The sequence below is a fragment of the Squalius cephalus genome (assembly GCF_949319135.1).
Source record: "Squalius cephalus genome assembly, chromosome: 20".
Classification (NCBI taxonomy): Eukaryota; Metazoa; Chordata; class Actinopteri; order Cypriniformes; family Leuciscidae; genus Squalius; species Squalius cephalus.
Genome location: NC_137141.1, coordinates 9,625,914 through 9,653,094, shown reverse-complemented (window position 1 = coordinate 9,653,094; position 27,181 = coordinate 9,625,914). Strand labels below are relative to the sequence as shown.

At 37.1% G+C, this 27,181-nt stretch overlaps 1 protein-coding gene across 2 annotated transcripts in view; it reads left to right on the top strand.

Annotated features, from left to right (window-relative positions):
- supt3h (SPT3 homolog, SAGA and STAGA complex component) overlaps window positions 1-22,307 on the top strand; it is a 129,119-nt gene extending 106,812 nt beyond the window's left edge. For both annotated transcript variants that reach the window (XM_079853588.1, XM_079853589.1), the window contains exons 8-12: window positions 1,408-1,520; window positions 1,823-1,933; window positions 3,414-3,581; window positions 5,396-5,506; window positions 21,784-22,307. In XM_079853588.1, coding sequence (XP_079709714.1) covers window positions 1,408-1,520; window positions 1,823-1,933; window positions 3,414-3,581; window positions 5,396-5,506; window positions 21,784-21,825 — 545 coding nt within the window. In that variant the 3' untranslated portion in view covers window positions 21,826-22,307. The remainder of the gene's footprint in view (window positions 1-1,407; window positions 1,521-1,822; window positions 1,934-3,413; window positions 3,582-5,395; window positions 5,507-21,783) is intronic.
- Window positions 22,308-27,181: the final 4,874 nt, after the last annotated feature.

Sequence of the window (27,181 nt, the reverse complement as noted above, 5' to 3'; positions counted from 1 at the left end):
AGCGATTGTGGTACTTAGACTGCATGTGGATGTGACAAGAACAATTGACAAGACACATATGAACAATTAAATTATTACTGTATTATTAATTATTTTTAACTATCTTGAAACTATCCAAGCAGCATTTTGTGCTCAGATGTGACGACGGAATTAATACATTACCAAAATGTGAATTTCTACTTACAGTCTTGCGAGTTAACAAAAATGCCTGACCAGTAAATTACTTGGTGAACAAAGAAAACATTTTGGCATTAGGCATTTTCATTAGTTAATGCCTAAAATTGTTAAAGTTTTACCTTATAAATAGAATTTAGTTTAATTCATTTTTAAATTCGTCGCTGGAGTGAATGGGAACATGATTTATTGAAAATATTTGAAAATATATAAGTGGTTCTTAACTCAATACTTTTTTAAAAGAAAGAAACTTTTTTTAAGAAAGCCAGACCAGATAGTTTGAAGAAGTGATTCTAGTCAGAGCTGGATTCTAGCCACTACCAGATTGTTGTCAGCGCGAAACAAATTTTTGAGCATGTGAATGCTGATTCTTGTCAGTGCTTGAGCGCTGGTCTATGACTGGAAAAATAATAGAGTCATTGCAAAAGAAACGATACATAGCTTACATGTCGCATTAAACTGGCAGATTTTAGAATGTTGTTGGCAATTGTTTTGCAAGTAATTACATTTTTAATCTGGTCTTGCCTGGATCTTTGGTGTAAACTCGTGAACGCCCCCCATGAAAATCTGAACATTCCCCCCCCCCCCCCCCCCCACTACCCTAAAGGGACATGGTGAAGGAAAGAAATATGAGCAAGAGTTAAAATTATTTGTCGATGCTTTTGGGTTCTCTCGCAAAACTTTAAACGATAAACTTTGTATTTTGAAACACAAAGTTTATCGGGGGAACGCAAAGGTTTTGCGAGCGAATACAAAGGTTTTGAGAGCAAACGCAAAGATTTTCAGGGAAACGCAAAGGTTTCATGAGCGAACGCAAAGTTGGGGGGAACGCAAATGTTTCGTGAGCGAACGCAAAGTTTCTCGGGGGGAACGCAAAAGTTTCACAAGCAAACGCAAAATTTCTCGGGAAAACAAATTTTCCTTGAGCGAACGCAAAGTTGGGAGGAATGCAAAGGTTTCACGAGCAAACGCAAAGTTTCTCGGGGGAACGCAAAGGTTTCGCAAACGAACACAAAGTTTCTCGGGGGAACACAAATGTTTCATTAGCGAACTCAAAGTTGGGAAGGAATGCAAAGGTTTCTCTAGCAATCACAAAGTTTCTTGGGGGAACACAAAGGTTTCGCAAGCAAAAGCATTGACTTATTTTTCCTCCCATGTCATTTTTTTTTTTTCACCACCATGTCCCTTTAGGAGCTCTCACTCAAAATGATTCAAATGATTTGCTCTGTTTAGCTAAAAAGGCCTCGAAATTCCGCGAGTGGCTGGACTGCAGCAGTCTGGATGTGAAGCCCAACGCCATGTCCATGGAGATCCTGTCGTATCTGGCCTACGAGACGGTGGCCCAGGTGAGCTGCCATCACACTGTTTTTTCTGAAATCGCATTGTATCTCAGATAAACTAAAACTGTCTCTTTTCAGGAAATCACTCTAACATTTGCCAAAATAGGACTTTACTTTCACTCCATCTCTGTTTCCAATGCAATAAACCCAGAAAGCCAACATGAAATTAGACCCCTGAAAATAACCTCTTTTGAAGCGTTCCAGTGCTTTGATTGTTTAATATGATGTTTCCTGGAAAAAAAAAAATATCATCTTATTTTTCATATCAAGTGACATTGCTCATAAGCTGATATTGTTTTATATTTTAGGTTGTCGACCTTGCCCTGTTGGTTAAACAAGATATGACTCCCAAAACGGGCGATCCGTTTCAACATGCCATATCAGCAACTTTCATCCAGTACTGCAACTCCTCGGCTGAGGTAAACAAAACCATTTTTAGTTTACCCTTTGTTAGTCACTGTTGTTATTGTTAACTAAATTTAAGTCTATTAAAACTATTTTTTGTTAATTGAAATAAATCTGAAATAAAATATTATATAAATATTAGATACAAATTTTGAAGAAAACTTCTACACTTTTTAAACGATAATTAAAAAACGTTCTAAATGAAAATGAGAAATGTTGGATGGCAACTAACTGAAATAAATAAGCTTTAATACTAAAATGACTAAAACTAAACTGAAATGAAAATAAATTAAAGCTAAATGTTAATATATAAAAAAGGAAAAACTAATAAAAATGACAACAAAATTATTAAAATATAAAATAATATATTACTAAATAATACAATAGTATATACATAATATTAAAATAACACTGTTGTTAGTGAATGATATTTGGAAATGAAAAGCTGTTGTTTATGGTTCAGTTCCCTCGAAAAATGAAAATGTACTCGCCCTAACGTTCAAAACCGGTATGACTTTCTTTTGTGGAGGAGAAGTTTAGCAGAAAACAATGAAAGTGAATTGAAACGGATGCGGTAAAGCTGCTAAAATCGCAAAAGAACCATAAATGTGCAATAAAAGTAAAGACCACCATGAACATTTTTCAAAACATCTTTTGTTTGTAACAGTAAATGATGACAGAATGACAGTCAATCATTGTTTTCTAGTTCTTCTCAGGCCAGTTATTGTGCCAGTAATGTGTTTTTTATTTGGTTTAAGCTGCATGCAAGTGATATTCTTCACCAATGCATTCATATGTTGTAATCCACTATTCAAATGTGTTTTTATCAGATTAGTTGCAGTTTGGTGAGTCTATAGAATACTTTAAGTGGCTTTACTGGCGTAAATGTATGAGTAGGGATGTGTCAACAGCTTTCTCCGAGCGCTTGTCCATTGGAAAAGAAAACCAAACAAGACTGTCCCGCTCCATGGGTTTGACCCCTCGCCAAGTAGGGCCGCCAAGTTTGTCCAAGGTGGTTTTGAGCTGCGGGATCCGTTCCATGGATGGACTTCTCTGTCACTGAAACCACAAAAACCTCATCTGTCTCTCTTACACTCTTTTTTCGGACTCGGCCAAGGCCACTCCGGGTCTGGAAGCGCACATGGTATTTTTTAAGCCTGAATTCCAGTATTGTTTTTCTCCTAAACCTTGGGGGTCGATGGTGTTCCCATGTGGCGAGAGTGACAGAATGACCCTGTGGTTTGAGCGATAGGACTGAGACGTGTCGTAAGACTGCAGGTGATGTTTTTCAGGGTTGTGTTGAAATGTTTTGTAGCCGTGACCTTTTTACGTCATTGTTACTTTTTGTGTTGCCTAAAAGGAGTGTTGTGTTGTGAGAAGGTTGTGAGCACATTGTGATCTTCATATGAGTTGCAGTCGTCTAACGTCACTCTCAGAAGAATAATCAAGAATTTGTTCACGTACATGTAAGTGATTTTTCTGGTCTAATTGAAGGCTGCAAGCACCAAAAAGGAAACGGACTCTCCAGAAAACACCCCTCCGTCCACTCCCAGCGGCCCACTGATGGCGGGACACCAGGGGAAGATGCACTCAATGGCCCAGGGCAACGGTGGGCCAAACCAAGATGGCAGCAGTAAGGTCAAACAGAGGAAAAGGAAGAAGGTACACAAATATTTTAGCATCAATATTATATTATTGTTATTTATGTTAATATTTTCCTAGCAATATGTTACAGATAAGTGTGATTACTGCACCTCTAGTGGTTTTTAAATGGAATTGCAGACTGTTAATTTAAAAAGTCTAACTGGGCTGGACATTACAGGAGTGGCTCAACCATTATTATTATATTTTTAATTATTCCCTTATTTATATATATAAAATTAAATAAGGGAATAATTAAAAATATAATAAGAATGGTTGAGCCACTCCTGTAATGTCCAGCCCAGGACATTACACGAGTCAAAACACCAGTCAGATTTCTGACATTACACCGGTCAAAAGTTTTGGATTGGTACGATTAAAAAAAAAAAAAAAAAAAAAAAACTGTAATATTGTGAAATATTATTACAATTTAAAACCGCTGTTTTCTACGTGAATATATAGTAAAGTGTAATTTATTCCTGTGATCAAAGCTGAATTTTCAGCATCATTACTCCAGTCTTCTGTCACATGATCTTTCAGAAATCATTCTAATATGATGATTTGATGCTCAAGTATTGATGAATTTAATACTTTTATTCATCAAGGATGAATTAGATTTGATCAAAAGTTACAGTAAAGACATTTAAAAAGTTACAAAATATTCAATTTCAAGTAAATGCTGTTCTTTTGAACTTTCTATTCATCAAAGAATTGTTTTCAACATTGATAATAACAATGAATGTTTTGTGAGCATCAAATCATCATATTAGAATGTTTTCTGAAGGATCATGTGACACTGAAGACTGGACTAATGATGCTGAAAATTCAAAGCTGAGGAATCAGATCAGAGGAATAAATTACATTTTAAAATATATACAAATAGAAAACATCATAATATGTAACACTATTACTGTTTTTTTTTATGTGTTTTATTTATTTTTTTTGTATTTTTTTTTTTTGTATTTTTAATCAAATAAATGCAGCTTTGGTGAGCAGAAGAGACTTCTTTTAAAAACATTACAAATCTTACAGATCCAAACCTTTTGACATTTTATAATAATATTAATAATAACATTAATAATAAATTGTAAATAAATAAATTTATAGAGTGTGTGTGTGTGTGTTACATACACTATTTATTATTATTGTTATTATTATTATTATTATTAATGTTAAATTCATTCACTTTCATGTGCCAATTTAAGCTGGTCCAACCTATGACTGCACTGTAAAAATCCCTTGACTTCCATTGGTCAGTTGAACAGATAATACTGCCCCAACTCACACCATTGGGCCACTCAGAAAACACCCTAACACTGTTTATTTTACACTAGAAGAAACCCTGAGGTTATTCTAATATTTGTCATAGATTCCAACCTCTTCATAAGCAGTAGAAACATTAGCGAGGAATAAGTCTTAATACGCTCCTATTCACCCTGTTTACTGCCTCCAGTTTCTCTGATCTTTATTGCAAACATCCAAACAGGGAAGTTGTTTTTCCATCCGACTTGATAGCGAGTTGAAATTGTTCCCTTCCCTCCAAGTGACTTCAGAGACACTGCAATTACAGCCAATCACACGCAGCACTAACGTTTACTGTCAAACCTCTATATATCAGTGCTGACAGTTCATAAAGCATCAAATGACACATAGCATTTATATCTCTCAGGAGGTAAAGCTCTGGCCCATCCTCCGATTTAGATTCCGAAAAGCGTGCGATTGTGTGTGTGCCGTGTCTTCGAGTCCTGTGTTTGTGCATTAAACTGCAGGACTCCCACAGTGTTTTTGAATTAGCAATAATACGAGCTGTATTTTCTCTGTCTTCTTCGTTGCAGAGCGCGGCGGCCTGTGGCGCGGAGGCTCAGAGCAGTGCCATCCAACCAGCCCACATCAGAGAGGCCATCAGGCGCTACAGCCACAAGATTGGCCCGCTCTCCCCCTTCTCAGTACGTAATAACAGAGCCGTAAAAGAGTTATATTTATAATCGCAGCGCAGCCCCATTTTAAAGTGGTCAAGCCCTAAAGTATTGGAATTGTTTAGCGCAATTTGTGGTTAGTGTAATTTTCCTCATAAAAGTCACATAATTCTACTGGAGAATTAAATAAGCGGAATTTCGATCCTTTTTGGAAATACAAAGGAGATTTAATTTTGTTTTGTTTTCCGTAAGTTCTGTTTACAGCTGAGAAATGGCTGCTTATTCCGCGCACTTACGTATGCGACTCTGCAGCTCGCCGACTGCGAGTTATAATTTTCCATCAGGCGCAGAAGTGTGGGAGTCTAAGTGCTAGTCTGCATTTGAGAAATGGCTTTTGGAGGCTTTCTCACAGCCAATTTGGAGGCTTTTGCTATTGTGGTCAATCTGCAATTCACAGGTAATGAGCAATTTACCACTGACGGCCTACTTGATCATTCCCGAGCCAACAGCCCGCCAGAAGACCTGGCAAAATCTGTTCTGCATGGCTGTTTTGTGTTTTAAATACTGATATTTGTTACTTTTCATTATGACGTAATACAGTTATCAAATAGCAAAGCACTAGATCATGGGCTGTTCTGCTTTTAATTCAAGTAGACAACGATTTTTTCAATAAGATCCTTCAAGAACACGCAAAAGCTCTTGAGTTTAATTTGTTGTATTATTCAATTTTATTTTATTTGGTTTTATTGTATTGTATTCATACAAATGTGTAAATGGTGAAAATTGAACAACACAGCTCTTGGCATGGAAATACCATCAGCTGCTGGCATGGCATTCCAATTTTATTTCATTTTACAGCAGATTTAAGGACCTCCATGGAAATGCACAAAATCCTGGGATATTTCAGTCATGTCTCTTCCATGTTGTTTGGCCAAATATTCAGTAAGAATTGCTCTGCTGTTGAAGAGGCCTTTGCAAACCAACGTGTGACCGAAGCCCTTTCTTATTACATCTCTAAATTAACTTAAAAGTCCTACAGTTTCAGTGTCACCAAGCAACGCAGGACAACTGTGACTGGATAGGGTCATTTCCATGGCATAAACACGAAGCCGACATGTATAACTGTAGGAAACTGGGAGTTGCTCAGGGACGCAGTGTATTGTTTAATATATAAAACAGGTGTTATATGGTTTTCCAGGGTATGATGCTGAGCGAAGACTTCCAGATGTTCTCTAGTGCCACTTGCGTTCGCCTTTGATGAGTAAATCTCAGCTCCTTACTGGGAATGGCACTGGAATAATTAGACGGGGGGGGGATGCGAGTGACTGAGTGAGTGCAGTCAGAATGGAGTTATCATGTAATTGGCTTGGTTTTATTGCGACTGGAGCCAGTTTAAACCCATGATTAATTGCACCAATAAGCAATTTTCACTCTGGTCTTTAAAAAAAAACAAAGGTAGAAGTAAGCCCTTGTTTGGAAGGTCGAGCGTATATGTGGTCGCTGACAGACGTGAGGCAATTTCTCATTAACGTGTACGGTTATCTATTGGGCCGTTTGGTGGTGCGTTCACTTTCCAGATTGCGCTGTACATATGAGCCAACCGTTAAGTCGACGTATTAACTTCAAATGCATATGAGATTCTCAACACTCCCCCAGCTTGAAACGAAGAGAAATAGCCAATCTGGAAATGGTTCGCTTTCACTCAAGTTTCACCATTGTGAATGTGTAGCATTATGTAATTTAAATGTCTGCCCCAGTGACTGTTGTTGGAGGCTTTATCGGCCTCAAATTACCAAAATCAAGTCATTGTGAGATTATTAACTTTGATATTGAATTAAGAGGGTAACGCAAGACCTAGAATCATTCAGAGATCATTAGATTACACTCACGCACAGGGCAACGCGATTACCTCCCCCGTCCGCAAGGACAGTAAGTCACCGGCCAAGAAGAAGTATAATTTTATTTGAGTCCAGAGTCTCCTGTTGTGGAAAATCGGCTCATCAGATGGAATTGTTTTTCCTTTTGTGTTTGTTTCTGCCAGTTTTGAAGATGCCTGGCAAAAACATCCTTTTCTGATGCTTAAAGGGTTAGTTCACCCAAAAATGAAAATTCTGTCAGTAATTACTCACCCTCATGTTGATCCAACCCCGTAAGACTTTCGTTCATCTTCGGAACACAAATTAAGATTTTTTTTTTTTTTATGAAATCTGAGTGCTGTCTCACTTCTTCATAGGCTTCTATGTAATTTCATTTTGCCGGCCCAGAAAAGTTAGTAAAGACATCGTTAAAATAGTCCAAGTGACTACAGTGGCTCAACCTTAAGTTTATCAAGCGACTAGAATCCTTTTTGTGCAAAAAAACCCCTAAAATAACAACTTTATACAACTATTAATTTTTTTCCGTGTTGGCCTCTGACGCGAGTTCACAAGAGCGCCACGACGCATGCGTGAGAACTGAGAACACGTTGGTATCTATGGTGTTACTATGTGGTCGCTAATGTGTTCTTTGTGGTTTTTTAGTACATTGCTTTGCGTTTGCTATGTGTTCTAACTAGTTGTTAGAGCATTGTTATGCTGATGCTGTGGTGTTTTGAGTGTTTTTATTTAGCATGTTTTTTGGGTGTTTCTATGTTGTTGCTAATGTGTTCTGGGTGGCTTTTAGTTTGTTGCTATATGGTTGCTAGGCTGTTCTGACTGGTTTTTACAGCGTTTCTATGCCACTGCTGAGGAGGTTTGAGGGTTTTTTAGTGCATTTGCTATGGTGTTGCTATGCAGTTGCAATTGTGTTTTGAGTAATTATTTAGCACAATGCTATGTGGTTTCTAAGGTGTTGCTATGCAAGGGGTTCAGGGTGGTCACTAGGTGGTTGCTAAGGTGTTCATGGTGGTTTTTAAGTACATTGTTGTGCGGTTGCTACAGTAGGTGTTCTAATTGATTGTTAGAGAATTGTTGCTTTGGTGTTTTGAATGTTTTTACTTAGCACGTTGCTATGTGGTTGCTGTTCTGGGTGGTTTTTAGTGTGTACTGTAACTATGCGGTTACTAGGAAGTTCTAGCTGATTCTTTGGGCGTTGTTATGCCATTACTAAGGTAGTTTGATGGGCAGTTTTTCCCAGTGCATTGCTGGAATGTTACTGGGGGTTCTGGGTGGTTACTAAGGTTTTCTAAGTGGTTTAGCATGTTGCTATGTGGTTGCATGGTTGTTTTAGGTTGATAGTGATAGAAAGAGTAAATCTTGCTTCAACAAAAGCTTCAGACAAGCACAAAAGTGTATCCTGAAGAGCTAAAGATACGTTCATCGTTGCTAGATCTGTTCAAATTTCATTGGCCCTTATGCATGTTTAGAAATTGCTGTGACAGCAATATTTTGTGCCTTACTTACAGTTTCCACCGGTCTCGCTTTACGTAAGTCTTTTTGCCAGAGACAACAAATGGGGGAGTGATACGTCTCCTCTCTTGTTTATTGCCCCATCGTCTCTATATCTGAGGATGGACATCTTGTACTGGGCTGCTGACATCCACAGAACTCTCTGTTTCTGTGCCCTTTGCAATGCCTCATAAATGCTGCACTATAAATGGCCCATTGGACCAGGTTTTACATCCCTGAATTCCAGTTGCGTCCCTCGTGTTGGCATCAGACGCCAGTTCCTGTGCTCAGTGTCTACAGATCCATTGAAAACCTTCCCTAACAATTACACATTTACAAGTAGAGACATTCTTCCCTGTGGTTTGAATAGCTTGTTATTACTCCATGAAATTGCTTTGTGGACGTCAAGTGAACGGTCGGACTGGCAGAGTCATACAGAAGTGGGTCAGTTGGAATGGGAAAACGGCATACGGTAGTCTTCCAAAGAGGCAATATTTTATCGAAATGATATTCAAACCTCCCAGTGCAGAAATACAGCCCAAGTACTGGCGCCATTTGAAGTAAAGCGTAATATTTGTCTTTGAAATACGTTTATCAGAGAAAGAACAGCACTCTACAGTAATGTCCAACTTCCTGGATTATGAGCCTTGAACACAAAGAACTGTATTTGTTTTTATTTTACGCCAAAGTGTTGGCAATGGTGGCCTATCTTTTCTTATTTGTTGAAGCATTGATATAAAAATACTATGCCATTAGAAGCATGAAGCTGAGCATTTGGTGCCAGAAAATGCTTTGCTATTTCTCTCTCTAGATTTATGGAGTCGTTTTTTTTTTTTTTTTTCCCCTCTCTCCTTCAGTATAATTTCTGTTGAGCCGCATCTGGAAGTATTTATTTCAGTGCCATGTAATCCATCTCGTGGCGCAGTAAACAGACTGGCTATTATTTTTTGAATAAAGTCTCATCTTCAGGCTTCGAGAGAGCGGAGTGCTGCCTGCGAGTCCTCCTGGCTGTTTCAGATGCTATTGATTTACGGTGGGTTTTTCCACATGCTGACCCCCAAATCCCACTTCACAGCGAGGTGGTGTACAGTACGGCCCATTAAGTCAGAGTTCTGGGGATGCACTTCCCCGCTGGAGTGCGCTGGATCTGGCTGTGTTTCGACTCCCCAAATAACGGGGCTACGCAGCACAATAACAACTCTAATCCTTTGCCCAGAACTCTCGAAGGTGCCGCTTTACTCTAAATCACGCCGCTTTTAGCATTTCTTCGGTTCAGACTTGAGGATAAAGCTCGAATTCTGATTATAATAGAGCTGTTTACAACATACTCTCATTGGGTATTTCCAAAAGAAATTAAGCAATATCAAGATCTACTGGTTTTTTATGATGCCATCACTTTTATTTACTTATTGGGACTATGCCATGACTTGGATCAGGGATTCCCAAACTTTTTTTGGTCAGCTGAACCCCTTTGACCTAAAAGATTTACTTATGTTGGTCTATCTGTCTGTTCTTTCTTAAATATGTCTGTGTTATACACACAGACATATTTAAGAAAGAACAGACAGAAAGACAGACAGTTGATGTGCAGTAAGTAAATATACAAACACACATATACACACCAAAAAAAAAAAAAAAACGTGTGTGTTTGGGTTGGGTGGGCGGGTGTGTACATGTGTACTTCTGTGAACCAGTTTAGACCATTGGATTGAGGACAAAGTGGGTAAATTGAGGACCTTTTGACCAGTTCTCACTATATCTTAAGCCTTAGTTTTAGGTTTATTTATTCATTTATTTTTCTTTATAACCTTTATTTGACCTGGAAAAACTCTTGAGATTTAAAATCTCTTTTTCAAGAGGGTCCTGGCCAAGACAGGCAGCACACTAGACTAACACTAAACATGAAAAAACATTTAAACATGAAAACAAATAATTAATTACATATACGAAAAAGGTATACAATATCAGTGAAAACAATTACAATCAGGTAAATTTGTGACATTTAAAGTCATTTAAAATACTCTTAAATTCATTTAGAGAGACCAACTCTTTAAAGCACACTTTATCGTGTAACTGATTAAACGCCCTTTTACCCATATTTGTACTGACTTTCTGGATGTTTAAAAGATAATGTTCTTGTGAATGAAGACCATAAATATTTACACCTTTTTGAATGGTTAACTGTTGTAAATAAAGGGGAAGCAAACCCATTATATAGTTATATAAAGATGTACCAGTGCTTGAGTTTATGAACTGACAGCACAGGCCATCCAACCAAAGTGTACAGTAAACAATGATGGGTAATGGCTTTTGAATTGGTAATAAACCTTAAAGCTCCATGATAAACTGAATCCAATGCCTATAAACAATGCTTAGGTGCTTGCAGATAGATAATATCACAATAATCTAACACTGACAAAAAAGTAGCAGCTACTAATCTCCTCCTTGCTTCAATCGAAAGACATGACTTAACTCTAAAGAAAAAGCCCAATTTCAACTTTAATTTCTTTACAAGATGCTGAAAATGGGGCCCAAATGAGAGAGTCAACAATTAAAAATCCCAAACATTTATATTGAGACTGAACCGTAGTAATTCAACATGGACTTGAGAGTGTAGACTTTCTATTTGAAAACATCATTAGTTTCGTTTTAAATCCCTCAATGTATGCTGAACTACAGTACATTAAAACAGATTGAAGATAATTCAGGGCCTGATCTAGTGTTGTTGCAGACTGCAGAGGAATAAATCACCATATTGTCAGCATATAAATTAAAATATGAATGTGTAATGTTAATCCCAATATTATTAATATATAAAATAAATAATAGTGGCCCAAGGACCGAGACCTGTGGTACGCCTTTAGTCACAATCAAAGTTTCCGAAGGGATCCCCCCAATATGTATAGAGTTCTACCCGATAAATAGTTCACAAATCATCCAACAGCTTTCACTGATAAACCTACACTGATAAGCCTCTGCTTCAGTATTTCATGATTTAAAGTATCAAAAGTGTTAGATAAAGTGATTAAAAAAGAGTGACGCAGTGTTTCTTACTGTCCAGTGAAATCATTAGTTAATTTAATACTTTTAAATTCGCTTTGGTTGTACTATATTTTTCCTCAAACCTTATTTGAGGATAAACTCTTTTAATTGATCATTCACAATTGATTCCAAAACCTTAGTTAAAATAGATCATTTGGAGATAGTCCTGTAGTTATTTAGTACAGTTGGATCACCCCCTTTGAATAATGGCAGACCATAAGCTGTTAACATAAGCAGCTATCTCCAGATAGAAGATTTCATTTCTAGATAAAGAAAGATTAAAAAGATATGTTAATGTTGGTGCAATGAAATCAGCTGCCAACATAAATAAATGAATATTAACTTCTAAAACTGTTACTGGACTAATATGACTTTCATCAGAATAAACATTTAAAGAGTTGTCAAGGGTCAAATTATTAGATGTTTAAGGTTAGGGTTAGGGAAGGGTTGGGGTTAGGCACTAATAAGGCACTTGTGATGGTCAAGGTTATAGGGTCCTCAAAAAGAGAAATAGTGTGTTTGTAAAAAAAAAAAAAAAAAAAAAATAATAATATATATATTTGACATAAAAGTAGAAAGGCAGATTATATAAAATTATTCTTCATTTATATATTAATAATATATTTTTGATTTATACTGATTTGTGTTAAATTAGAACACTACTAGTAATCGGTATCCACACCATCCTGCTCATTCTACCCATGAATCCTGGACCTGATGATTTTACAGACACAGATACGCGAGAGAGAGAGAGAGGGAAGACGGTCTGAAATTCGTTATTGCATTAAAACCCACACTTAGCCTTGTCTATTTTCCTAAGCCCTCTGGATTTCAGATCGAAGGCGTTTGAAGGAGGTTCTGACCCGGGACGACTGTACATTGATACAGTTGAACTTGCAGGCAGACTTGAGCGCTGGCAGTCTGACGATGGGGAAGTCCCGGTCATACGCCATCTCGTATGGACCGCAGCCTTGATCCAATTCAGTCGGCTCCAAGCAGACAGGACCACTGCGCGTATCCCTATCCTCTCCCTCCTCCCGGAGCTCTCGGCGCCAGCACACACACACCAGAGCTCGCACACATTCCCACATCTGTCTTATGCTGCTCATGAATATGCACGAGCAGGAGTTACACTTATGGTAACGTCTCATTACGGTCGGTGAAATGCACAATCATGCATCTTTCTGCTATCTTGTCTTTACATATCTTGTCCTCTCAGACCTTTCATTCACACGTTTGTAAAACGTTTGTCCACCCAAAAATTAAAGTCCTGTCATTCATCATCATTTACTCGCCCTCATATTGTACCAAGGTGTGAAAGTCATTTGTTGGAAATCTTGCCTTTTGCCACAACTCTCAAATCCCTTTTGCTCTCACTTTCAAGTTTAAAAAAACGAAAGTGTGAATGAGATTTAAGAGCTAAGGTTGAGGGAAATTTTCAACAGCCTTTTCCTCGCAAAGCTATCGTTTGATTGCAGAGGACATAAAATATAGCATACAATTTGCATGGCTGTGTTATTTTCTTTCAGAATCATCATTGGCTGGTAGAAAGGATAAGTTAAAAACTGTAGCATTCAATTTTAAATTCATTTAAATGGTTAAGGAAAATAAGATTAAGAACCAAATCATTCAGAGTCATGTTTAAAATGTGTTTAAGAATAATGCATTGAGCTTTCAATTACCAGTGAAGACAGAAAGAAAACAAAGAGGGCTTTTTTATTATTATTCTGTGAAGAAAAGTTAGTTTAGGATTAGTTAGGGAAGCGCCTGATATTCTAGAGTAGTCTGTCCATGGAAGCATTGTATGTGTTCATGCTTCTGGAACACTGTAATAAGGTTGTGTAGCCTATACATTAACACTATCCTACACAAAGGTTAACATGAACTAACAATACTTTCTAAGTCTTTTTAAATATTTTTTATAAATATCTACATATAGCAAATTGAATAGGCTATTAAAGGGTTAGTTCACCCAAAAAATGAAAAGGGTCAGAAAGCTCTCAGAAACCCTTACGGGTTTGGAACGACATGAAGGTGAGTAATAGATGACAGAATTTTAAAAATAAATTTTTAAAATAAAGTGATATGACATCATTAAGGACTAACATGAACTAACTTTGGGCTTTAGGGGAAGCATTAAAAAAATTATATGAATTCTATGAAAAATCGCTTCAAATAGAAACTGTCTGCATTTGTAAAAATCGAATTGTCAGCCTATGAATTACGCAAAGATTCACAGCCCTAGTGTTCCACAGAAGAAAGAAGTTCATACAGTTTGGGACGACATTGGTGTGAGTAAATGATGACAGACTGTTCGTTTTTGGGGTGAACTATCCCTTCTCTTTTTCTCATCCAGTCTTTGGGGTGAAGTTCCTTCCCAAGGCTTAGTCTGCGACAGATCTTTGTTTTTCTTTGCTGGTATTTATGTTCTTTTTGTACCGAAGTGTTTAAATGTATTCCTGAACCTTTTGTCTAATGTGTGTCTTGGCCTGCGAACTTTGTGTAAAAATGACAAGAAGCGAACTATTGGAGGTGTTCGAGGCTGAAATATGCACCCCACTCGGTTTTATGGAGCGTGCGATGGACTTGGTTTTGTTTATTGACACTAACAATGTTTCTGTGTTCATCAAACCGGCCGGGCACCGTAAAACAATGACTGTCTTGAAACGGTCACACATGAGACCCGTGGCACATTGTTTATGACGAGCGGTAAACACTGCCTGATGGCCACCATTTTTTTATTTGGCATAAAAATAAGAGGAACGCAGAATCATATTCTAGCTAATGAGTTACATATGCGAGTTCTCAGTGCAGGACTGATAATTGGAGTGTCATCTCTCAGCGGAGAGGAGACTGTTTGTCTCTCACATTTACGCGTCCGCCTGAGACTCGACGGCCAACGAGAGGACACAGCGGCGCTGATCAAAGATAAACCTCCTCTCTCCAGGGGTCATCCTTCTTTTTTCTGCACAATCCTGGCAATGATGCAGCTTAACATGCTTGAAAAGAGAAGTGCAAACAGTTTCCTTCCTCACGCAAACAAGACGACCAAAGAAGCTTCTCTTTCAACTTGGCTCGGTTTTTGCCTGCCAAAACGACCAAAGCACTAGAGAGTTATTTTATGAGTTGAGCTGTTCTCTCCCTGTAATGGCGATTAGATCACGCTGTGTTTAATATTAGAGTAATTCACCTCTTATAACTAATGTGTGTATATATACATACACTGTATGTATACACACACACACATATACACACACACACATATATATATATATATATATATATATATATATATATATATATATTCATTTTCTTGCATAATAGGTTGTCCTTTTTGGTCCCCATGAGAAATGCAGCTTATTAAACATACTGAGTGATGTTTTTTTGAAAATGTAAAAATGCAGAACGTTTTCTGTGATGAGTAGGTTTAGTGTAAGAAGATAGAATGTACAGTATATAGTACAGTATAAAAATCATTATGTCTATGCAAAGTCCCCATAAAACATGAAAACACAACGTGTTTCTATTACACACATATAATTATAACAAGACACATAGTAACATTTAAGAAAAACATGTAGAACTAAGTGTTATCAATGTTTAGAACATTTTTTGCATTTGTGGTAAGATTAAAAATGAGAGAAAAATTAATACTTTTATTCATCAAGGATGCAATAATTGATCAAAGATGACAATTTATGTTACAAAAGATTTCTTTTTAATAAATGCTTAAATAAATGTACTAAATAAATGTAATAAATACTGTTCATTGAACTTTCCATTCATTAAAGAATCCTGAAAAAAGTATCACCATTTCCACAAAAATTTTAAACAGCACAACTATTTTCAACATTGATAATAAGAAATGTTTCTTGAGCAGCAAATCAGAATATTAGAATGATTTGTGAAGGATCATGTGACACTGAAGACTGGAGTAATGATGCTGAAAATTCAGCTTTGATCACAGGAATAAATTACACTTTAATATAAACAAATAGAAAACCGTTCTTTAAATTTGTAATAATATTTCGCAATTTTACTGTTTTTACTGTATTTTTGATTAAATAAATGCAGCCTTGGTGAGCAGAAGAGACTTTTTTTTTTTTCAAAGTCTGTTTTTTTTTCAAAAACATAAAGTTTAATAACTTTTGAATAGGTTTATTTATATATTATTTAATATGTATGTACTTTATCGGTTTTAAATCAGTACAATATGGTAATTTGTCACGCTGCTGTCTAAAGATTGATATCCGGCAGAGATAAACCTATATCGTTCGACCACTCTTCAAACAACATGACAGCGAGTAAATCATGATATAGTTTTTTTTTATTCTGTGACAGTAGGCTGTCTGTAATGATCCATTGTAAATACATAAAGCAATTAATGTGTTTGTGGGAGCCTTTTGACCTACTATGTGTACACAACTTCAATCCAAGAGCAAATAATCTTGCTCATGAATATAAAATCCACACTATTTTTTCTCTTTAGATAGTGTGTCAGGCTCACACGGTTGGAGAAAATCATTAATTCACATCATGCCACCAATGCAAATTTAACAGCTTGAGCGGATAACCGCCAACATGTGTTGACCATTCATTCACAGAAGTGAAGGACACGAGCGCGCGTCCAATAAAGCCTTCCAGACCCCTGCCAGTCTTCCGTATCCACCGATCCCAGATTTCTGATCCATACGCTCAGGATTTCAGCAGAGCCCGTAATATATCCAGGCAATAAAAGCAGCGAGGGTCAGTTGCTGGGCTACTGGAATGCGTTTTTACAGCGCCGCTTCTGTACGAGGACTCTGAAACCGCACGCTCTCTTCCTTCTTGTACTGTCAGCAGGCGATATTTCATCAGAAAGCCTCTCTCCACACAGATGCTTCCTCTGCCCATGTTGCAGATATTTTCTCCTGGAGTTGTTCTTGGACCCCGTGGGCTGGGTTTCGCCCCGGCAGAGGTGCCACCCACTGCCAAGGCCACGGGCCTGGATGAGCCCGGTCTGAACCCGGAGACCTCCGTGGAGTGTTTCCATAAGGGGGGAGCGGAGGTCTTACTTAGCACTATTTATCTGCAAAAATGGAGATTTATGAATGGTCGAGCAGAGGCATCGCGAGGCAGTTTGCAAAAAGCACAAAGGCGGAATGTTTCGCCCACGTTTGAATTTGCCCTGTGTTTATATATTGCAGTTAATGGAATTTAAAGAGGACAGAATGAGATCAGAAGCGCTCTCAGATTCAGCCTCCCTTTCATCAGTGTCCTTTTAAATTTGACTCTGTCATTTATATTTGCTCTTTGCACTGCACAATTTCCCAGCCTGAATAAGTTGCAGGTGCTAAAATGCATTGTGCAAGTGTGTTTAGTGAATTCACTCCTTGATTTTCTCTTTCACAGCATCATTTCTGTTCACAGAAACAGATGTGTGACTTTTTAGTTGTGTAAAAATTTGTGAGATATCTTCCTCAACAGAAATTCAGTAGGATTCAGCACAAAAATGCAACTAAAAGTCACCCGCTGATTCAGTTTGTGTTGTTCAATGTGGGGCTAATATAATGGGATCTTTGACTGACCTAAAATGAGCTCTGAAAACACTGAAACATGAAGAAAACACTCCTAAGTCTTGAAACAGCAATCTACTCTGACATTAGACAGTACAGAGTGCTTTAATCAAGCATAGGAAATGGCAAAATTATATCAAAATAAAAAAAATCAAGGCTTTTTTTCTAAATTAGTACAATCAGGTTTTGTATAATTTAAAAAATAATAATTTTCCATTTTAATAAGTTTCTGTTCTCTATGTTAGATGAAATAGCTGTTTTGAAGTGTATTTATAAATGTGTATGTATACAGTCAAACCAAAAATGATTCATACACCTTATATAATTTGTGATTTTTTTTTTTTTACTAGTGGGTGCATTTCATTTATGTAAGTGAGGATAGCAAAATAAAGTAAACTGTGACATATTATACCCAAAAATTATTCATACAGTGGACTACCAGTAAAATTTATAAAAATTTGGGACCAAAAATTATTCAGACACTTTGACCTGACCATATTTTGCTGAAGTGTTTTTTCTTTAATTGCTAATGCGACCGTTTTACACCACAGACTGAAGAAAATTAAGCATTGTTGGTAAATCCATTTTGGATGCTGCACATTGGTGGTGGTTGAGGAGATTCCCCCTTCCATGTAAAGCGCTTTGAGTACCTAGAAAAGCGCTATATATAAATGTAACGAATTAAATGGTTGACCTAAATTGGTATTATCTAATTGTATACTTAAATTTAACAGCTGACAGATATTCAACCTACAGTATGCGGAAGCGATCAGTAATTCTGTATTATAAATTTTTAAGGTCAGACAAGAAGTTTATTGAGGGTTGGTTTGTAAAGGAGGACTAAACGCCTGCACACATATATATTCAAACGCGCATACCTATAGACTAAACACGTGATTGCGTCGGGGTTTGCGCAGAGATAACTGATAATCGTTTGCACCTTGGAACCTATTTCCGGGAGTGCGTTCTCGAGACACCAGGCACTGTTTTGTGCGAATGAGCGGCCGGAGAGCGTTAAGGATTTTCCTGTTAAAATGGTGTCGTGTTAGCGGCCCCTAAGTTAATAACTAATGATCTTCGCAACGGAAGTGAATCCATCAAAACTAACTTTAGCTGGACAATAACTTTATTCTAGAGCGGCTGTAAAGCCAAAACAATCTCTGTTACTGTAATTTCCTATTATCACTGTAAAGCTGCTTTGAAACAATCTATATTGTTAAAAGAGCTATATACTGTAACTGAAGGTGACTTGACTTGACTTGACAGTCTATCAAAAGAATGGCCAAAACCAGTGAAATATCAACTGATTTGATAACTCTGAGTTCTTGTCATATTTTATTACCATTTTCTAAACTATAGCGAATAAACTGTGATAATGTGAGAAATGGTGGTGTGGTGGGGGGGGGGGGTAATTCAGGGGTAATTCAGGTGAAATATTTGAGAAAAACAAATAACTGCATATGTTTGGTTAAAAAATAAAAAATGTAAAAAATACGTCTCTCAAATACAGATCATTTCAGACACTGTCCCACACTGTATGAGTAGTCGAATTTGTGCTGTTTTCCCTTCTTTTCCGTTCGCAAAGTATAAATAATTAGCAGAGGGGAGGACAAGGCTTGAGACGCCGCGACAGGTCTCATGTGCAGACGTCAGGATGAAAATATATTCCATACAGGAAGGAACTCTTCCCTGAGATATATCTCAATTGCTTCCCCTTGAAACATGCACATTATATACATATATCAGGGTGGATTTCATGGCTATTTATTTTTCAGGATCTTTAGGGAACTCCTCTTGGTCAGCTTCCTTGAGGATGTGTATTTTTATGTTGGAAAATAAGCCCGCGATGTTGTGCAAGGCCGAATGTAACTGAGAATTTTGCTGTGCTGGAAAAATCCAGCTTTTAATAAAGCACCATTCATTCTCGATCTGTCAAGCTGAGGGAAATAGAATCAGATCAGAATTCACTGAAATTTAAATCGATCAGTTCAGTGAGCCAAAACTTTTATATTGCATCCGTTTTTCATTCAAACATTTGCAGTTTGAAATGCTTGTTCATATATGTTATGTTTTAAATGGTTATTACGGCATTGTCGATGTATCAAGTGAAATTTGAATGCAGTTTTTCCCACATCCAGTGTAACAGATCCAGGTGTAAACGCAAGAGCGTTCCTGTTACAGTCGATTCTTGAGCGGAGGATCGTATGTTCTCCTTTTCCTCGTTCTTCCTGATTAGCAATCCGCTTCCCAGTGTGCTGATCCTATAATTTGACTCCGAGATAATGACCCAAAGAAACAGAAGTCGCGAGCAAATCAAGCCTCGACCTTTGAGCTTTGATATGCGGGAATCTCGCTTTATAAGTTCCAGGTTGTCCGATGTGGAATGAGAGCTTTCACAATATCCTTTCTCTTTTTTTTTTTTTTCCAAGTCAGTTCATGTTTCTAGGCCTGTATCCAGTTTGAGTCGTCTGTTTTCCTCTACCGTCTGGGACCTGTCTCCATTTCGGTTTTGTGTCCCGTTAAAATGCCAGCCAAATGAAGAGAGTACGCCATAATACGAATGCAAAAACACACGCATCAAAAAAACAAATTGTATCGCATTGAGGACCAGGCCAAACAGCACACATCTGGTTTGAGTTCTCCATTTCTTTTATGACGAGGAAATTAAATGACATATATAATAATCTACCACCCAGAGTGGGTTTGGATTCTGTCGGCTCCTTCCTTTTTTACCCACAATGCAGCTGTATGCGCTGTATTGTCCTGTTCTTTGCAATGGTTTCTCCCTGTGGTTGAATAATCATAATTAATAGTGCTATAACAGGCTGTCAGAGGAGTTTGCCGTGTTGAGTTCATAAAGACACTTGTTATTTTTATATGTTGCCCGTGACTGCATCCGCCTTTTACCCCGGGATTGTGGTGATCTGATGGTTTTGTTCATAAAATACAGATCTCTGTTGGCAGAAACATGTCTTAAATAATTTAAATGATGTTTGTGTGTGACCACTTGTTACCATCCAAGTGCTTATGGTAACTCGAATGGCAGATGATGTTAAACATTAAACGCCTCATATGAAGGTTACGCAACTAACTGAGAACATCACAGATTAACCTGTGGTTATCCAGATTAAATTTAGAAGTAAAAAAAAAAAATATATATATATATATATATATATATATATATATATATATATATATATATATATATTAACATGTAAAAAAAACATGTTTATATTTATATATTTTATATATAAATATATATATATATTAACATGTAAAAAAAAAATATATATATATATTTTTTTTTTTTTTTTTTTATTTTTTTTTTTTTTACATGTTATATATATACAATATATATATACATTGTTTATATATGCAATATAATTATACACAGTACACACACATACATTTATATATATATATATATATATATATATATATATATATATATATATATATATATATATATATATATATATATATCAGTACGATTTTTTTAATTAATGCTTTTATTTAGCAAGGACACATTAAATCGAGTAATAAATAAATTTACAGCAAAGGCATTTATAAGGTTAAGGTTTTATTATCCTGGAAATGTTTTTTTTTATTACAGTTTGTACAAAAATATGAAGCAGCACAACTGTTTATTGAAAATAATAAAATGTTTCATGAGCAGCAAATCAGCATTATAATGATTTCTGAAAGATCATGTGAGTAATGATGCTGAAAATGTAGCTTTTGCATCACAGGAATAAATTGCATAGTATATTCACATAAAAAAACAGCTATTATAAATTGTAATAATAGTTCTAAATCTTTCTGTTTTTAATGCATTTTTGATCAAATAAAAAGAATATTCCCAAACCTTTGAATGGTAGTGTATATTTCGACATGATGATTTTAATATTTCAGTCTCTTTTAAACATTCAGGCCAAAATATTTCAATCATAAAACATATTTGCAACCTAGTTGTTATACAGTTCAGGAATAAAATATGTGAAGCATATAACTACTACTTTGCAGTTCTGTGGACCCTCACAGTTACACCCCTGTGACATTTTTAAAGTCAAGCCTTCAACAGATCAGAATGCCGTTTCCCCAAATAGATTCATAAACCACTTGTTAACCACATTTGTTTTGTATCTGCGTTTCTAATAGATGAGGACGGTGTCTCGTAACCCACAGAACCAGAAATACTTCGATTAAACATTAAAGAGAAAAAAAAAGGCTGCACATTCCAGCCCGTGTCGTCTACGAAACCGGAAAACAAGAGCCGGCCTTCTGCCTCTGTGGAACTCCAGTGTAATTCATAACACATTTCCTCTTCTCTGCTGTTCCCCGACAGAGTGCCTACCGCAGGAACGGGATGACTTTCCTGGCCTGCTGAGGTGAAGAACGCGAGGAGTGTGTCTGTCACGGAGTGTGTCTGTGTGTTTGCATGGGAAACACTGTGGACTGGCAGGAATCTGGATTGGACTTATGTTTTGTTGGTGTTCATGTAAACTCTAGCAGTGAAAGTGTTCTCTTTTGTAAACAAGTTGCATTTTTTATTTTTTTAGTCGGTCATAACAAATATTTCATTTTTTTTTTTTTTTTAAGATGATGTGTAGAAGCTCAGGAAGTTCCGTTCCTGATGTTTAATTGTCTTTCTTCATCTGGAATGTTGGATAATGATAACCATCATTGAGAACCATCATCAATGATGCTGTAAAACTTTATTTTTCAAGTGTAATATCTTGCTTTTGTATTCATCTTTGTTTGGATTTAGAGGTTTTAATTTCTTTTTGTATGCTCCAAATCTTAAAATAAAGTATGGTGAATACCATGATATTTTTTTTTTTTTGCTGTCAAGAAGAAAGAAGAACGCTTAATAATTGAGTCATTTTTTTTCAATCTATTAGCTGATAGATTTCTTTATCACAAAAACTATATATATATATATATATATATATACAGTGAGGAAAATAAGTATTTGAACACCCTGCTATTTTGCAAGTTCTCCCACTTAGAAATCATGGAGGGGTCTGAAATTGTCATCGTAGGTGCATGTCCACTGTGAGAGACATAATCTAAAAAAAATAAAAATCCAGAAATCACAATGTATGATTTTTTAACTATTTATTTGTATGATACAGCTGCAAATAAGTATTTGAACACCTGAGAAAATCAATGTTAATATTTGGTACAGTAGCCTTTGTTTGCAATTACAGAGGTCAAACGTTTCCTGTAGTTTTTCACCAGGTTTGCACACACTGCAGGAGGGATTTTGGCCCACTCCTCCACACAGATCTTCTCTAGATCAGTCAGGTTTCTTGGCTGTCGCTGAGAAACACGGAGTTTGAGCTCCCTCCAAAGATTCTCTATTGGGTTTAGGTCTGGAGACTGGCTAGGCCACACCAGAACCTTGATATGCTTCTTACAGAGCCACTCCTTGGTTATCCTGGCTGTGTGCTTCGGGTTATTGTCATGTTGGAAGACCCAGCCTCGACCCATCTTCAATGCTCTAACTGAGGGAAGGAGGTTGTTCCCCAAAATCTCGCAATACATGGCCCCGGTCATCCTCTCCTTAATACAGTGCAGTTGCCCTGTCCCATGTGCAGAAAAACACCCCCAAAGCATGATGCTACCACCCCCATGCTTCACAGTAGGGATGGTGTTCTTGGGATGGTACTCATCATTCTTCTTCCTCCAAACACGTTTAGTGGAATTATGACCAAAAAGGTCTATTTTGGTCTCATCTGACCACATGACTTTCTCCCATGACTCCTCTGGATCATCCAAATGGGCATTGGCAAACTTAAGACGGGCCTTGACATGTGCTGGTTTAAGCAGGGGAACCTTCCGTGCCATGCATGATTTCAAACCATGACGTCTTAGTGTATTACCAACAGTAACCTTGGAAACGGTGGTCCCAGCTCTTTTCAGGTCATTGACCAGCTCCTCCCGTGTAGTTCTGGGCTGATTTCTCACCTTTCTTAGGATCATTGAGACCCCACGAGGTGAGATCTTGCATGGAGCCCCAGTCCGAGGGAGATTGACAGTCATGTTTAGCTTCTTCCATTTTCTAATGATTGCTCCAACAGTGGACCTTTTTTCACCAAGCTGTTTGGCAATTTCCCCGTAGCCCTTTCCAGCCTTGTGGAGGTGTACAATTTTGTCTCTAGTGTCTTTGGACAGCTCTTTGGTCTTGGCCATGTTAGTAGTTGGATTCTTACTGATTGTATGGGGTGGACAGGTGTCTTTATGCAGCTAACGACCTCAAACAGGTGCATCTAATTTAGGATAATAAATGGAGTGGAGGTGGACATTTTAAAGACAGACTAACAGGTCTTTGAGGGTCAGAATTCTAGCTGATAGACAGGTGTTCAAATATTTATTTGCAGCTGTATCATACAAATAAATAGTTAAAAAATCATATATTGTGATTTCTGGATTTTTTTTTTTAGATTATGTCTCTCACAGTGGACATGCACCTACGATGACAATTTCAGACCCCTCCATGATTTCCAAGTGGGAGAACTTGCAAAATAGCAGGGTGTTCAAATACTTATTTTCCTCACTGTATATATGTGTATATATATATATATATACGTGTGTGTGTGTGTATATATATATAAGAACTAGGAGAGTCACAGAAAGGTCATGAAACTTATTAGATCATGGTGTGGAAGCCCTGCATAGTATTACCATAGTACATCTGTCCAAAAAAATACTAACACCAGAATACATTTTGTTTCTTTTTTCCTTTTTGTTAGTAAGAAAGTCAGTTTTGAGATGCCAGCTTCAGGTGGGCGTCACGCGTTACCCTGCATCAACTCGAAAAGATCAGAGCTCCAGCTTCTTAGAAGACCGCAACATAAATAAAGCACACGAGCACATGACCTCATTTTCCAGCAGTTCCTCGAGTGAGACGCACTGACTTTGAGGTTTACCCAGCATAGGTATCAAATAAACACCAGTCATATTGTTTCTAAAGTGCACGTGTGTGCTGAAGTGTGTTTCTCCAGTTCCCGCTGACAGTTATGAACGAGCGGACTGCAGATTACTGTCGTGACCTCAGGGGTCAGTGTCCCGCCTCAGGTCAGTGAGGGTTTGATGGTAATGCCCTCTGGGGGATCACAGCTGTAATGTTCACCAGAAAACTGATCTAATCACATGGCCAATTGGAAAGGCTTTGCCTATCTGAGGATTGTCAGCTTCTCTTAGCCTTGATTTGTGCACAGACTGCTTTTTTCTTCAGAATGTCTTGCTGCATATAGCAGTTTTTGAAAGAAACTAGTATGCATTGCATTCTTTCTTATGTGTATATACTCATTTGTGTTGCTAAATAATATGCAGCACCGCATGTCATGCATCCCAGCATGCAATACTTGACCTCCCATGTGCAATGTGACAAATGACCCGACGATGATGACTCCCTTCATTAAGCATGCAATGTGACGAGGCCATGTGACAACAATGCATCAAAGTACTAGTTTTAAAATGTATTGATTATTGCATATTAGTGGTATAATGTTTCATTATGTTCATTTTCTTGATGCATCGATTTAAAATCCTAGCAATGCAACTACATCAATCTTATTTATGACTTTTAAATTTGTTGAGTGTGTTTGTTAATTGGCCTAAAATACCTACAGTAAATTCATTTATACAGTATACATTGATATATATACGATGGTATTACGTTTAAGGCAATCATTTGTGCTGGTCAAAACTGCAGTCAGCTTTACCATATTTCAACTTTTATATAGTTGAATATTTAATCGAGCTATTTTTTTGCCTAAAGATTAGAAGTATTTTAACTATTTTTAAATGACTTTTTAGAAGATTTACTGAAATGAATGAATTGAAAATGTTTATTAAATTATTCATTTTAATTCTATAATTATAAATAAATACAAATAATTATATTAATTATAAATTAATAATTATATTAATAATAATAATATTAATCATATGATGTAAAAGTTTCACTATGTATGTGAATCCATTGATTTGAATCATTCCATTCATTCATTTTTTTTTAAATGTATTTTTTTTTATGATCTTATTGAAGTATGCAGTATATAGTATGCTAGTATTCCACTGTGAACATCGTCATAGGCAGTACAAAAAGTAGAAGGTTGCTGTTGAGGTTTGACTTTCCTACAGGCCTGTTAACTCGTCTGTCATCGACTCTGCTTTAGTTTAATCCAGTTTGATGTCTTCATGTATTGACCTGTTGCGTTTAAGCAGATAATGCTGATGTCCCATCCCAAATGCCTTTAATGTGTGCACATTTTTCTGTCAGCACCTTATAAACGTCCCACGGTAAAAATCCTCTATGATATTTCAAGGTGTTCGCCGTGAGCTCGACGTATTGATGTGTAGATCCTCGTAAATTCGGCCATGTGAAACCCCAGAGCTTTTCTCACAGGAGATGGACAGAGATTTATGGGAGCTGAAGCGATCTGACAGCCTGCTTTTTATTTCATTTTATTATTCACACACTCGCTTCACGTCTGCTGACTGAGTTAACGTTCCTCCACTTCAGGGGCCGTTACAGGAACATCCCGACTCCAGGATCCGGTCCTGTCTGTTTACATGTGTTCTGTTTAGCTTATCAGATCTTCATTTAAGATGGGACCTTTTTAGAATAGCCTACGGCTATACTGTATAAGACTTGCCGTTAATTATGACAGGTTTCAAATGCTGAAAACCTTTTCATTTATACTGCCTAGATCAAAGTTACTCAATATTTTAACACGATTATTAATCAATATCAATAGCTATTGACACGTTTGACACATTGCAGCCACGGTTCTTATAGGGTTAATGCACTTCAAATAATTTCCCATTCCCTTTATTATTATTAATAGTAGTAGTGGATATAGTAGTGACAACCACAATATGCTGCAAGACACCAATGTTCAATAGTTAGTTAATAAGAATTCATTATTATAATGATGATACCCAAAATATGTATTGCTTTTACACAGTGGAAACTACCACAATATGTAGTTATGTAAAAATAATATTATTCTTCTTATTAACGATAATAATAATACCCAAGATTGATTGCTTTTATACAATGGAAACAACCACAATATGCTGCAATACACCAATGTTAAATCGTTAGTTTATTATAAATATGATTTGTTATTATAATTATTACTACTACTATTGCAAGACACCAAATTATTTATGGAACATAGGTGACTTTTAACACGTTGTATAAAGCAGTTTTTAGTAAGTTACTGGCCGCATGCTTTTACGCAGGCTGAATAAAATGACTGTAACAAGCCTCCTGTGGATTATTGTTTTATTAAAGCAATGTTTTCCCACTTGTGGCGCTGAAATCTCCTTTTTGGTTCAGTCCTCTTTTTTTAACCATGACAGTACCTGTTCCCCAGCAGTGCGTGCTCTCGCTGTGACCCCGGACCCCTGGCGTCACTGCCACACGCGGGCCGTCCTTCACGAGCGGAACCCCACGGGGGCGTCCTGTCAGAGCACGTGCTTCACGGGCCGGATACGGGCCGGATACGGGGCTTGTCAGGTCACCGCTGCTTTGAGTTATGGGACACCAGAGTCTGCTTATCTGTAAAAGCAATGCAATGATTCTCATTCCAGATCGCTGTGAAAGCCATACAATAGTGCAGTCAGTCTCGCGCACATTCAGTCGGATTATTGCAAATAATCAGTTATAATGTTACTGTGAATGTTTCAAGCTTAATAAATGTGAAAATATATATATTAAGAAAATA